At 40.2% G+C, this 15,599-nt stretch overlaps 1 protein-coding gene and 1 long non-coding RNA gene across 2 annotated transcripts in view; both read right to left on the reverse strand.

Annotated features, from left to right (window-relative positions):
• Positions 1–15,599, reverse strand: part of LOC130473210 (uncharacterized) — a 123,959-nt gene that overhangs the window by 92,206 nt on the left and 16,154 nt on the right. The window contains exons 7-16 of the mRNA XM_056844736.1: positions 14,353–14,382; positions 13,210–13,251; positions 12,510–12,551; positions 11,127–11,168; positions 8,336–8,374; positions 6,850–6,876; positions 6,138–6,176; positions 5,216–5,233; positions 530–580; positions 176–205 (exon numbers count right to left, since the gene is read on the reverse strand). Coding sequence (XP_056700714.1) covers positions 176–205; positions 530–580; positions 5,216–5,233; positions 6,138–6,176; positions 6,850–6,876; positions 8,336–8,374; positions 11,127–11,168; positions 12,510–12,551; positions 13,210–13,251; positions 14,353–14,382 — 360 coding nt within the window. The remainder of the gene's footprint in view (positions 1–175; positions 206–529; positions 581–5,215; positions 5,234–6,137; positions 6,177–6,849; positions 6,877–8,335; positions 8,375–11,126; positions 11,169–12,509; positions 12,552–13,209; positions 13,252–14,352; positions 14,383–15,599) is intronic.
• Positions 1,606–5,227, reverse strand: LOC130473742 (uncharacterized). The gene is made up of 4 exons (XR_008933176.1): positions 5,216–5,227; positions 4,265–4,297; positions 3,371–3,397; positions 1,606–1,648 (listed from the first exon to the last, which is right to left on the reverse strand). It is a non-coding gene; the product is annotated as an uncharacterized LOC130473742 (long non-coding RNA).

Raw genomic sequence — 15,599 nt, forward strand, 5'->3', positions numbered from 1 at the left:
GCTAAATGTTATAATTAAAATTATAATGACTCATAAAGTGGCCTTGTTAAATTATGCTAGTGGCTTTGAGACTAGTAGTCATTATCTTTTAAGGGGGGAAAAGGGTGTCATCTTATATATGCGATCTCATTCATCAAACAGTTCTAATCTACCTTGGTGAAAAAAGGTGACTTACCTTATCACACACACGGCCTCCTTCCCCACTCTGTGAAAAAAAACAACAGGCAAGTGTTCGCTTATTTTATTAATGGATTTGTTGCTGTTTAATAGCATCCCCGTGTGGTGTTCAATGTCTTGCTCGTTAAACATAATATAGTAGTCTGTGTTAGTAGGCATCTGTTAGTGGATACAGAGCCCCCTTCTCATTCTCCTCCACCTTCTCCCTATCTGCTCCTGAATATAGATAAAGTTTCTAAAGGCAATTACATCAGAAAACTATTCTAAATCCCGAGTTGGATTATTTTGTGCATATATTTGAGAGAGATCATTTAATGCATTTCAGTATTGCTTTCTGACTGAATGGTGGTACCTCAATGGTAATACGAATGCCTTTTGATGGGCCACTTTGGGGAGATGAACCCTAAAGAGAAAGAATAAAGAAGGGTTGTTGTTGGCTTTGTATCTGCTTTTGTATAATTTATATAAAAGTGGCATAGAAGTAGGAAAACATCCAAATCACAACAACAAATTAAAACTAAAATAAATAACTTAAAGCTTTTAAGGTAAGGCGAGTAAAACGGAGCCCACTCCAAATTTTGTCTAGTGGTTCTATAGGATTTTCTCAGCAAGGCGTTTGCATGGGGACTCTTTTAATTGTTTATAAGAATAATCACTGTTGGCAACAGCAATAGAAGGCAGATAATGAGATCAAAGAAAGAATGTGTGAAACTACATGTAATATAGGTGGATGGTAGACACCTGTTGTGCCTGTTCTTATCATGGGAAGTGCTGCTTTGTGGCATGTATAAATTAATATGTCACCATTTAATAGGCATAACTTGCTTAACTTTGCCAGAGAAGGCTGAGTGCCAAACGCTATATTAAACGTTTGTGTTACACTGGCAAAATGTTAGACTCTGCCCCATGAGGTAGCTAGTAGCTGTCGCAAATGAGCACAAAGATACTGTCCATGTCTTGGTTCCATTTTTTAATCTATATATCAAACATTACAGAACTAGCATAGAGTTCAGCCACATACAGAACATAAAAGAACACGGGATGTTCTGGGACCACGTTCAAATTTGTTTAAAATGAAGAATGCTCCTGCTCCTTGTTAGGGTTGCCAGGTGCCCCCTGGCAATCAGCAGGGAGCAGGGGGACTTACCAGGTAGCAGGGGCCTGTCACTGGAAACACATTGATGTCACTTCCTATGTGCACTGGTTTAACCATAAAGTTTTACCCAAATACCAGAGTCCCCCGGCAATGTGCTGATGTCACTTCCAGGTGCACCTGGAAGTAAAGTCAGTGTGTCGGGTCGCTGCTGACATCTCCCCCCCCCCAATTTAGTGCCATCACCCACACCCACCAGCCAGCTAAGTAGCAGCAGATAGCACCCTGGGAATCCTACTCCTTGTTCATGTTGTCAGAAAAATACAGAGCGCTCGCCTCTCCATACATGGAGCTACCACTTGATGAAATTTGACCACCCTATTAAAAGAATAAGGATTCTTTTGCTGTTTGCAACATGATTTAAAGATAAAACTAGGGAAAGATTGTCTCATACACAAGGCTTAAATCACCTTAAAATTTTCCCCTTGCTATGTATATGAAACCCTTATCATTGTTAATAAGGAAAGAAAAGGGATGTAAAAGGTAAATGCAGTCCCCTGCACAAGCACCAAGTCATTACTGACCCATGAGTGACGTCACATCACAACGTTTACTAGGCAGACTATGTTTATGGGGTGGTTTGCCATTGTCTTCGCCAGTCATCTACACTTTACCCTCCAGAAGCTGGGTACTTATTTTACCAACCTTGGAAGGATGGAAGGCTGAGTTAACCTTGAGCCAGATACCTGAAACCAACTTCCATCAGGATCAAACTCAGGTTGTGAGCAGAGCTTTTGACTGCAGTACTGCAGCTTACCAATCTGCACCACAGGGCTCTTCTTCAGCACCAGGAAGCACCCTAGGAAGCCCTACTCCTTGTTCATGTTAGAAAAATACAGAATGCTTACCTGTCCATATATGGAACTACCACTTGAAGAAATTTGTCCACCCTTTTAAAAAAAACGAGGATTCAGTTGTTTTGCTGTTTGCAAAATGATTTAAGCTCAGTTTCAGTCACCTTTAATGGCATGATAATAAAATAGTAGTCACAAAAATACGTGAATCTCCATACTCCGTACTCACAATTCAACAGTACAACTAAAACTTAACCATCAATTTAAAACTCATCGGCGTTAGATGCTATAATAATACATTCTCCCGAGCGACAAGTGGAAAAAAACAAGACTTAATGTCCAGCACAGCTGTCACCAGCACCGATTTATGTATTCTTTCCCAATATCTACAGATTGCCTCGGTTGATTTTATTATTTGTTTCTTTACCCTTTATTTTGTTTTTGATAACAATCGCCAGAAATTCTGCCACATGTTTAGACACAGAAGGTATCCTATCTGCTAGTAAAAATTTGATGCCATCACATGATGAGTCTTTTAAAGACATAAGGTGAAGGTTAATTAGTTCTAATCGTTGTTTGTGATACAAGGGACAGTATAAGAGAATATGCTCTACTGATTCTGGTTCTTTCAAATGACAGCTGCCTAGTCTTCTATTCCGGGGAATACCTCTATATCTACCAGAAACCATAGCTGATGGGAATGTATTTAGATTGGCCAGCATAAAGGCTCTGCGCTGGGAGGGTTGGACTAAATTGGAAAAATATTCGGCCATTGTTCTTTTTGGAAAGGTGAACTGGTCTCTGTTGCCCGGAGCTCAGTGGTAATAGTGGGAGATGATCAGCCACCACCTGGAGGTTGGCAACCCTATGTTGGAGGCTGGTCGATGAGGACACGCCAGAACTTTTCTCCTGATGCTGGAAGGAGTAAGGCCCGAGGAATAAGAGGAGAACATGGGTGACTGTTAACACCCACTCTCCTACTTCTGAGGCCATCAGCCAACAAAGTGCTTAGGTTGATTGTAGCTGAGCGGGAGGGGTCCACTGTTCACCCTTCCAGGAGAACAAGAACAACTCTTGTCCAGACTGGATCTAAAGACATACTTTCAGAGCAAGTTGTTGGAGGGTGCTTCTTTAAACATTTGCTCTTTTAGATTGCTTCAGGGAACGGCATATTTTTGCAAGCATTTTTGCAGATATTTCAATTTTTTTGTCTTCTTGGAACTTTCTGAAAGGGAAACAACCTTACCTGGACTTGGGTTTTGCTGGAGGAACTCTGTAGAATAACCAGGAAAATAGTAATATTTTTTGTATATGAAAGTGCAACATACAGCATTTTCAAAACCGTTTTTGCTAAGGATTGCTAAAGGGGACTGACAATACAATCCTAAACAGAGTTACACAATTCTAAGCCCACTGAATTCAATGGATTTAGGAAGTTTTAAGTGTGCTTTTATGATAGTGTTAATTTGTAGGAAGTGTGCCTCGGTTTACACCCTAGTGCAATATCTCCTGTGGCAGAACAATGTGAAGGAGCAGATCCTGTGTTGGCCTAAATCAACATGCTTCTATTTATTCTGGTTAATCTTCAGTGACTAAGCAAGTATACAAAGAGAAATGCCATCTTAATTTTCCATGAGGTGATTGTCACCTCTCAATTCAGTAGATCTTTAAATGTCTGTGGAAATGCCTACGTATTCATGGGACTGAAGGAAATATCAAAATAAGAAGAAGAGTTGGTTTTTATATGCCGACTTTCTGTACCAGGTAAGGAGGAATCAAACTGGCTTACAATCACCTTCCCTTCCCCTCCCCACAACAGACACCCTGTGAGGTAGGTGAGGCTGAGAGTGACTAGCCCAAGGTCACCCAACTGGCTTCATGTGTAGGAGTGGGGAAACAAATCTAGTTCACCAAACAAATCCAGTGTCCGCCGCTCATGTGGAGGAGTGGGGAATCAAATCTCCAGAGTCCACCGCTCCAAACCACTGCTCTTAAGCACTACACCACACTGGCTCTCAAGGGTTATCAGCACATCATGAAGCCCATTGCCCAATCTAATCAACAAAACCCATTCAGCAGTTGTATTCCTCTCTGTTGGGAATACATAGTCAAATATGCTAGATGGAGAAAGGATTCTTACCTGGGACTGGATGATTTTGGAATGGGCATATTTCTGAAATAAAATTATAAACCATTAATTTTTCTCACCTTCCAAAATCCATTGTAACACACTTGAGGTCCCAAAGCAGACACAGGTCTTTGTAAGAATGGTGCCTTGAAACGGGCATTTGGAAACCACTGTTCTATAGGAATGACTATAGGAATGTATAGGATATATATGAAAACAGAAATTTTTACAAATTTCAAAATGAATTGGATGCTCATAGACTTGATCTCAGCTAATGAATCAAAGATGTTGAGCAAGATTAGCAGGACCTAAATGAATCTTTTGCTTAGATTATTTGTATTCCAGCTTTCAAGCATGCAAGTAAGAAAAATTTTCTATTGAATTAAGTCTTACTAATATCAAGATAAATGATACTGGTGACTGGCTAAATGCCACCCGAGAGTATTATAACCAATGAAGTGGTGAAGCCACCACATTACTCCTGCTAATATTAGAACACTAATGAAAGAAAACCTTCAAATGAAGGTAATCTTGCAAAATATGTTATTTTAAATTACATATGCTGTTATGAAGCATGACATAATTCAGCCAGAATCTTGTCATCTTCCTAGAAGCCACTAGAAGAGGATGTGCTTTCTGCTATCAACAGAAATATTGTCTCAAGCTAGGGGCAATGAAGTTAAATTAAAATGGCATATGTGTTGTAAAGGTCCAGAAGGTTTGAAATGCAGTTGTAAATTAGCCTTCTTTCCAGGCAATCAATGAATGTAGAAACCCAGTAAATGTACATTTAAAATTGACTTTCCTTTTTAGTTCCTGAGCACCAACAGCAGGGAAGAGGAGGATAATTGGTTTAAACAGAATGTGTGAATTCATACTTAGATGGAGGGGCTAGAGTGGATAGACAAACCATTTCTTATAGTTCTCATTGTTCTCTCATATTGAAAAAGGAAATGTACTTACCGATGAGTAAGTTTCACGCTATTGGGAAAGAGGGGGGGAAAACACACTGTTGGATTACTACTTCAATTATTACTTTATATAAAGCAGACACAATCAGAAAATGCAACCTTTGCTGCCAAACCCTTGCAAATGCTGGTATCACAAGAGATGCTGAGCAAGATTAGGGTTTGTAATAAATAGTCAATTACCATATGACCAAAGATCACAGCAGTCTTGAAACTGCATAGCAGACCCTGGAAATAACAGCTGATTTAGCAATACACTTATACTGTATAAACGTAAATGCTTAAATGGCATGACTGTGCACCATATTTTATGAAATTCCATAGCAGCTCATAATCATAAGTATGATGTTATGCTGGAAATGGATCATATGAGATAAGATGCAGGTGCACACACTTAGCAACATATACATTTTTGTACATCAATGCACACTTTTTCATACACAAGATGAAATTATTTTTAAAGGCTTATGGAACAGTTTGAATAGACTCTGGCTTAACTATTTTAAATTATCTTCTCAATTATCTTCTTCAATCGCCTGATTTAAACTATATGTTTTAATTAATTTAATAGATTTTTTTGTATTTTATCTATTAATTGCCTGCCTTGTGGCCTGATTGTGTCAGGGAAGAACACAGTATATACAAATGTTCTGAACAACCACATTCAATCAGTTTCATATTGAACTGTAGGATGTGCAGCTGGGGGTTTTGGTTGAGGAGAAAAGTCCCTTGGAGGACAGGCTATAGGAAGATAGGGGAAGAGTTTACCACATCCTTTTCACTAAATATGGAAACCTGTTCCACCCTTAGAGGTAACTGGGGCCTACACGGGTTGAAACAGAACAGTCATCCTCCATTATGTCTATTGCTCTATTCTCTGAATTACATCAAAAATGTGAAGTAGAAAAAGTGCTTACCTCGGGTGGGAAAGGTTGACTCTCTGGGTAGGACACCACCTTCAAAAAGAAAACAGTAATAGTATGATTATCCAAGGAAATTGTGGTTTCCATTGTCTGTGTGTGCCATCAAGTCACAGTCAACTTATGGTGACCCCGTAGGGTTTTCAAGGCAAGAGACGTTGAGAGGTGGTTTGCCATTGGCTGCCTACATGTGAGCTGAGAGAGTTCTGAGAGTACTGTGACTGGTCCATGGTCAACCAGCAGGCTTAATGTAGAGGAATGGGGAATCAAATCTGGTTCTCCGGATTAGAGTCCCACTGCTCTTAACCACTACATCACACTGGCACTCTGTGACTTCGATGAGGGGGAGAAAAAGCAAAGAAAAAAAAACCAGTTGTGAAATTATTTAGCATGCTAGGAAAGGACATACCATTGCAGAGCAGCCATCTATACTAATTTTGGATTGGTGAAACACGGAATATTGCTAGAAACATCAGGAAATAAACTTCCTTTTCTTCCCTTACCCCAGTCTGAGTAATGGCTAAAATGATCCTTCCATGATGGAAGGATTTGCTGGGTCACATTATCTGGCTGGCTTAATTACAGCTGTGCAGTCATGAGGAATGGCATTTGCTGAATTATCATCACTCCATTAACTTTATGGCAATTTACAGCCACTTAAAATGTAATTTGACATTTAAAATTAATTGGAGATGGGGGAAAAACATACCTTGGGACCTTTCTTTACAGACACCGACTGCAAGAAATAGAACAATCAATTATATGCTTGTTTATTTACTTATATATTTTAAAGATTTCAAACCCTGCCTTTCTGTTGATCACTTAAAGTGATAACAAAAGAATAAAAACAACACTAAAATACCGGTAAAATGCACACAACAATTAATAACCAGCAGCACAAATAAAATCAAACAGCATAAAGTATTCATTTAAAAGAGCAACAAATAGTAAATCATAAAAGAACTCACAAAACAGCTAAGATTGTAAGAGTGATTTGTTATTGCTCTTCTCAGGTGAAACACCAAAAATAGAATTACGAAGCCTTTCCAGACAAATCACTATGATCACCAGAACAAAATGTCTTAAACATGAAAACTTTTTTACTGTCAACATAGTTAATACCGAGTCTTAATAGTTAGGCTTAGAAGACTCAAGAAGGAAGGTCTTTACACCGCAACTAGCAAGTTTCACTTGAACAAATACATCATAGAACAACCCAAAACTGTGATCGATGGGTTTCCTAAAAATTGAGAAATTAGAAGAAAATAGCCACAAATTCCAAACTCTTCATAGGATAGAACTTAAGATGACATGTCTCCCTGTTTTATGAAACTGTATCATAGTTATTCCTGCATGACATTGAACACATTACACTGACCATTGTGCCAAGTAGTTAAATACATAAAATGCTTTGAAATCATGGAGGCAATTTGGGCAGTGGCTTCAGATTTGGGGAACCTCTTACAAAAGGAGGTCCACCTATTCCAAAGCCGATGCCACTATAAGACATTTTTTATTTTTGTAAACTTTTAAGGTATGAACTTTTTAATACTGATTACTATGGTCAAGAAATATTTAGATTTTCCACAGATTTAAATTTCATCCATTTACATCAGTGGGACTTACCATTGCTTAATTCTCCTAGTCACTGTATTCTGAATGGATTTGTTATCATTGGCCTTGAATATTTTGGGAAAGATTCAGTGAGCGTTTCAGGACACGTTTCTAATTTGTCTTGGAGTAGATTCACATGGCCAGTTTTAAGGTGTTGAAGTCAGCGCCAGTTTTACGTAACAATGATGGAATGGATCCTGTGAAAACTTTTGCTGACAGAAGGGCTTTCCATCAGCAGAGTGAAACTTCTCCACCCCCTTCTCCTGCTGCAGCCTAAAATGCTTCTCAAATACTTCTCCTGGGAGACAGGGGGACCCGCCCCCCCCGGAACAGCATAGGGAAGAAATGGTGAAAATAGTCTCCCTGTCATGAGTGAAACCTTTTTTTTTTTTGCTGGATCGAATCCCTTCTGAACAGTTTGCTGGATATCAAAGCTTCTGACTCAGTATATCCTGATTCATCATGCTTTTTGAAGTTGTGCTGCGTCTGTCTTAATATATGTTGAATCATTTGCAAGAGCAGTTAAATCATGGGAGAAGTTGTACATGCAAAACAAATTGTAAATCAAAGAGCACTCTTACCTGGCCATATGAAGACTGACCACTAATGTCAGCTGCGCTCTGTCAACAAACCAAAAGCCAGTTAATAACTTCTTCCAAATAATTTGATTCTACATATATTGAGAAGTAAAATGATGCCTTCTATAGTTGCCTGTTCAATGCAGGAAGGGTTGATCAAAAGCTAAACTTATTAAAGCAACATAAATAGTTCAAGCAAATTATAAGGAAGAATAAATAATTAAATTCAGCATAAATCCTGAGCATTGTGGACTCTAAGAATTGCTTTGGGCTATGGAAATGGGAATTTGATAGGTAAAGTGGGTACAATCTATAGAGCATGATGTGTTTGTACTACTCCATTTGTCAGTATTGTTCCATCTGGCCAGCTTCCCAACTACTGTTCGTATTTGACTGTTCCTCGATATAGATGTGCCTTTATGTTGGCATTCCTAGAATGCCTTACCATTTAGAGTTTTGCAAGGGAGGAATCTTAAGATACCTTACTCCAGAGTATATGATTACAGTGCAGGTAGTGTAGACACACTGTATCACATGACTTTTGACTGTAACCATTTTTCTGAGGCTTTAATTTAATTTTTTAATTTGCTTTAAAATATAGATCATATGGAGACATTACCTCTTGTATTAGAGGATAATAGTAGACCTATCACTCTTTCAGTTGTGAAATTTTATGCAATTGTGATTGATTTTTGAAGCTATTCAAATGTGGTCTAGTTTTGTATATTTTAGTAATCTGTTTTAAACTAATAAGTTAAGAAGCAGTATGAGGTAGATAGAGAGGTAAAGTATATATCATTGAAAGGAAGAGGAATTGGGTGCCTCTGCTCTGTTCCCAGGAATTAGAAGTGGCATCATCTAGGGGAGAGGTCATGGCTCGCTGGTAGTGCATCTGCTTTGTATGCAGAAGATGCCAGGTTCAGTCCCCAGTATCTCCAGCTAAAATAATCAGCAGGTAGGTGATGTGAAAGACCTCTCCCTGAGTCTCCACAGAGCCACTGCCAATCAGAGTAGACAATAGTGAGCTTAATAGACCAATGGTCTGACTCAGTACAAGGCAGCTTCATGCGTTCAGCATAATCACTGTACAGAATCACTGCTGTTAATCTTCAGGATCAAAATCTCCAAGTATTTACATTGGGAACTTATTTTTTTTATACATAGAACCAAGAATTGGTTGTGTGTGTGTGTGCATGCCATCAAGGCAAGAGATGCTCAGAGGTGGTTTGCCATTGGGCACTTTCACACATGCCAAATAAAGCACTTTCAATCCACTTTCAGTACACTTTAATGATCGTTTGCAAGTGGATTTTGCCAGTTCACACAGTAAAACCCGGCTTCAAAGTGGATTGAAAGTGCATTATTCGGCATGTGTGAAAGTGCCCAATTGCCTGGCTCCATGCGGGCTGAGAGAGTTCTGAGAGAACTGTGACTGGCCCAAGGTCAGGCTTCTTGTGGAGGAGTGGGGAATCAAAGCCAGTTCTCCATATTAGAGTCCACCACTCTTAACCACTATACCACACTGGCTCTATGAATTTATTACTTATCCCACAATGAAGAATCCTCTCTAACATGATAACTGCTACATAATCTTTCTAAGAGTAGTCGTTTACTCGGCAATATTGTGTGTGTAGATATTGTTTTAATAGTTAGGTCACTCAACTAAAGATTTAGTTGATCAATAACCAGGTATGAGTTTGACTGTTCTACGGACAGATCATTTTTTGTGTGCATGTGAGTGTTAAAAGCAGTTGGGGGTGATTCAGATCAGGACTATGGAGCAGGTGGACAGGGGCTAACCCTTTCTCCCTCTGCTCTTTTTAAAATTCAAAATGGTCCCGGGAATTTCTGTTTGCCCCAGGATGAATAACACACAGTCAAGATACAAACAATTTGTGCAGTTCTCCTGGAAAAGCAAATAGGAGCTCCAAGAGAAAATGGCACGTGGCAAGGCTTCCCTCATACCATGGTCCCGTCCAAATAGATCCTCCAAACAATTGCTGTTTAGCAATAAAAAATGACTGGGGACCAGTTCATGACTCTTCCTGCATCCCACCTGATCTGACCTTCATTTGACAGGCTTTTTATCAGTTCTTATACCTATGGTATAAGCCCCATTGCGCAGAGTGGTAAGCTGCAGTACTGCAGTCCAAGCTCTGCTCACGACCTGCGTTCGATCCCGACGGAAGTTGGTTTGACTCAGCCTTCCATCCTTCTGAGGTTGGTAAAATGAGTACTCAGCTTGCTGGGGGTAAAGGGGGTAAAGGGAAGATGACTGGGGAAGACACTGGCAAACCATCCCGTAAACAAAGTCTGCCTAGTAAACGTCGGTGAAGTGACATCACCCCATGGATGACCCGGTGCTTGCACAGGGGACCTTTACTTTTATACCTATGGTTACTACTTTTATATTTCTGCCCTTCAAATGTCTCCCACCCAACAGGAATGGTGATTTCTGTTCTGCTTGTGAACTTTTACAAATCATCTCAGAGCATTGGTCTAGATGGACCCAGAAAGGCAACTCATATCCAACAAAAATCATTCCAACCAAAGGTATGGCCTATTTTGAGCATCCCAGTATTTGGGACCAACGCAGCAGAAATTCTCTGTAGCATGTCAGATAGCCAGCAAAACAAACAGATTCCTTGCATTCCTTTTCTAGACAGAGTACAACAGCTTTGTTTTTCTGCGAGTACAAGTGCTATCAAGACTGTGCGACAATTCATAATGAAAACACTGTTATTGAGCAGTAAACACTGATAAAAATAGAAACAAGTGACAAAACAAGACTTACATCTCTGCAAGCATGTTTGCTGTAAACATCTGCAACTCCACCCTGTGGATAAAATATAAAACAGTTGCCTTATTTATTTCTCACTAGGCAAGATACTCAGCACAGCTTACATAATACTATTAGTATTAGAGAATTACTATCAGAATCATAGCCAAGAAGTGCTAATAAGGCATTGGTCTAACCTCCCCCCTCCCCCCCCCCCCCGGGCCTCCCAAGTGATCCACAGTCTCCTCAGAGCCAAATGAGGAGGGGGTTCACCTTCACCTTATTCCTCCTTTTGTCAATTATCTCAGTCTCTCTCTCAGCCAGTAAAACGAGGATGAGTATCCTTCTCATCAGCCCCAGCCTTTTCTAAGTATGGCAGTCCATGCATGCCCCCTGGCCATTTCTGTTGTCTCTTAAGAGGCTTTAAGAAACTCTAGTCATTCATTCAGCCTTCCCCAGTATCACACCTGGAAGCCACTTATCAGCTGTTGGTGTGATGGTGCCCCTTTAAAAAGGCATAGCTCCACAAGGACTGCTCACAGAGATTTCCCCACTCCAGAACAAGGGTTTGGTGACCCTCCATAAATGTAACAAAGTAATGGTCTTGGAAACAAGGAAGTCTATTGAAGTCCAACCGCTTGCACCAAAAGGCAGGGCAGGAGTATGTCCAAGTACATGCCCAACTCCATCCTTCTATAATTGAACCTGACGAAGGGGCATATGTAGCAAACAGTTGCAGGAGATTCGTGTTATAAGACAAGTGGCATGAGCTATAGGAAGAGCTGTAGAAACGTATCTTCTAGATTTTTGCCCAGGGCAGCAGAAGATAGGGCATCACAAGGATTTCCTTTTAGCTTATCATGGGCTCACCAGCAGTTTGTAGCCATGGGAAATAATGGCTGCTCCAGCAGAAATCCAATGAGCAGAGAGTAAAGATGTCAAATCAACCGGATTTCAGAAGTGTGGAAGCAAAATCTCAAAAGCGACAGATCTTCTAGGGAGACTAATATTCCATTTGGTGAAATTTCGCACTCATCGGTAGTATCCTCCTAGAATGATGTATTCTGAAGGGTCCAGTGCATGCTATATCCCATGCAGAAAATATGTTCAGCAATCTAGGTTCTTGCAGAGTATGAAAAATGAAGCGTCTTCAGAATCCATCTGTTAATGAACCCTTTGAGTGATCAATTTCACAGAGGTCTAAATGCATGTTGATGACAAAATGCCCATGATGGGAGAAACTTGGTGGCTTCTTTGAGAACATTTGCAAAGTGAGTCAGTCTCTCCATGTTATTTTGCAGTAACACAGATACATCACACATTTTAAGATATCTGGTGACAAAATGTGTTAGGTAAAATTTACACTAGGACACAATTCTGAATCAAGGCAATCCTTACCCCAACACAGCCACTGCTGCTTCCTTGTTTAACTACAACAACCTGCAATTTAGAAAAATGATACTAGTCATAAACTGATTTAGAAATAAAGGTATAGGGTAAGGGAACCCTCACCTGTCCTGTAACGCACAGAAATTCTAAGCTTCTGCTTGAGAGGCTCAGGCAGACATAATGTTTCCTCATCTATTAACCAAATTAAGGGCCAGGACCACATGCTTCTTGTCCCACTGCTGCTTAGTTTTCTCCCTCTCTTCCCTTTTGGAGTGCTAACTATGATTAGTATCACATCTGCACAAAGCTTAACACTAAACAGCTTGATTTAAAGCTGAAATTGAAACTGGATTCAAACTGGTTTAAAGCCAACTGTAGTACAGTGGAGATGTGGGGGGGTGGCACTAGACCTTTTTTCTCCTGCTATTTTCCATCAGAAATTCCCCCACAAACCCATCCCAAAGCGGTATGGATATGTCTAGAACTCCAGAGGGGCAAAAGCAACTTGGGAGGTTTCAGGGGGAAACAGCAGAAGGGGAAAGATTTTTTTTTTTAAGTTCCACCTCATACCAAACCATTCTTTCCAAAGACTCTTTGCAGTGGAAAAGCAGCCATCAGCTAAAATATAACAGTGTAACTTGGCCCTAAGCAAGCCTTGAGAAGGGACAGGAAAATTAATTCTAACTAACACAAGGAAAGCAACATTTACCTTAGACTGGCTGCCCCCACTCTGAGAGTATCCTTTTGAACCCTGGAAATAAATGAAGCATTTAATTACAAAAGTAACGGTGCGATCTGAATGCAAAGCACACTTTACCAATGAAAAAAGAAAAAAAAAAGAAAAAAAAAGCATTTATTCATTATAAAGAGAAAGGCTCTGAAATTCTCATTCAGTCAAAGAGACATTTTACCAAAGCCAGCAACATCTGCAATGTGAACTGTGAACAAATGAAGTCTAGAGTGCAATGGGGAAGAGGGATATATAGAACTTCTTAGCCATGCTATTATCTTTTCTTGACTCTCACTCCAAATTTTGATTTGTCAACGAAGACTTCCCTCCAAAAGAAGGTACACTAAGAAGGGAGAAAACCATGCACTTAGCAAGAACTGGAGATATTACTGAATTCTGTGAATATATTCTCTTGATTCAAAAGTTCCACTTTCTGCCATCCTTTCTCCTTTCTGAGGATGAAACTGCAGTTATCCTTTATTTTTTACTGTCCTAATAAATATTTGATAGAACACTGATGCCTGTTTTTATGCCAGCTGAACAGTTTTCGGTCACTACTGTTTTGGCACTCCTACCTTGTATACTGGGAGAGCACATTACATGTATACTGGGAGAGCACATTACATGCTATCCATTCAATACATATTTACTGGGTCAAACAAGGAAACTGTACAACAGAACAGAAAAAAGAACTGGCCAGATGAAAAGACTGGCGAATGTTATGTGAATGAACAATCCAGAGAAAGCAAAAATATCAAGCAATAATTTGTGGTTCAAGTGATATTTTTGTGTGGTAAATTGATTGGATTTACACATCCTCCATTTAGCTGGTATCTATTAGGACTATCCTGTGTTTATCAAGATCATTTGTATATAAATTTTATTATTTCTGTAATCAATGTTTCCTTTATATACCTACTGGTCGTGGACTGTAATAATAAGGAACACTCCCTCTACTAAGTAGACGTCTTCCTCCAATGGAGGATGGAGGGAAGACTGTTCCGCTGGAGGAAGACACTGACTTAGCAGAAGAGATCTTGGGATCCACTCCAGGTTGAACATGCACAAACATGCACATTCTTCTTTATAAAGAATGGTAGGCTTTGGACAAGTAATGCTTACCTGGCCACAAGAACCACCGCCTGATCCACCCTGCCAAGAAAACAAAACCCACCAAGTGTTATTGTTCAAAGGAACTATGTAAGCTAATATAAAGCTAGCTGTCTTGATTTTATGAAATCAGAAATGTAGAACTGCTACTCATCTCACTGCCTAAAGCAAGTAAAAATCACTTCCAGGCTGTCATGTAAAGAAGCTTCAGCAAAATGAACATGAGTTGGTTTTTCCACCTATCCTTTCTAACTATAACAGGAATAAATAACTAACAAGGTACAAGTAAACAGAAGTCTTGCAGTACCTTAAATACTAACAAGTTTTTTAAATTCTAAAATAAGCTTTCATGAACTAGCCCATGGAAGGAAATATTAGAATCAGAATGTGTTGCAGACCCTTCCTGAAAGGGGGGAAAGCTCCTTTGGAGCCAGCGTGACCCCACGCCAGCACAGGTGCCACCTCATCACAGAATAAGGTGGCATCTATGCCGGTGCGAGGGCAAACATGCTGGCATCTGGGCACCACTGTCCCCTGCCGCCAGTGCAGCCATGCCGGCACGGCTTCCCCAGAAAGGAAAGCCAAAGGCGGCAATGGGGAGGCACAGCCTCACTGTGGCACAGCCTCACTGTTTTCAATGGAGCATTTCCCCCCTTTTTCCCTTTTTTTATTTTAAAAAAGGCTTTTTTAGCCTCCACCGTGGCTGGGAAGCTCTGCCTCTCCTGGCTGCCGCAGATCTACCTCCCCCCTTCAGGATTGCGTTCTTAGTCTTTAAGGTGCTACAAGATTACGGTTCATTTTTGCTGACCCACCTGACTAACACAGCCGACTATGGAATAATTAACATGGGTTATGTGACAAAAGGCAGACTAGTCAAAATGTTGTGAGATAATTGTAACATTTGTGGATTTACAAAACTGCATAAAAAGGTAATGAATATTGTTAAGCCAAATTAATAGAGACCTTCTTGTCTTGGTGGGTTCTAAGCAGCCTATTTTTCAGAGATCAGTCTTTATTTAACTAGGGCCATTAACACATGGCTAGGTTGTCATTTGTTTGTCCTTGTTCTGACTCACGCTTTCTAATCCCGCATTCAAAAAGTTGAACACATGGGGACATGGGCAAACAAATGACAACAGGGGCACCCTCCCCGCCGGGAAAAACGGCAGCACCTTTCCGCCCCCTGGACCCCGCACCTCTGCTGGAATATGGGCTGAAACTCTGTCTGGTGCTTGGGGGAGGCGGAGGAGGGCGCGGGA

Source organism: Euleptes europaea, chromosome 2 (genome assembly GCF_029931775.1).
Source record: "Euleptes europaea isolate rEulEur1 chromosome 2, rEulEur1.hap1, whole genome shotgun sequence".
NCBI lineage: Eukaryota > Metazoa > Chordata > Lepidosauria > Squamata > Sphaerodactylidae > Euleptes > Euleptes europaea.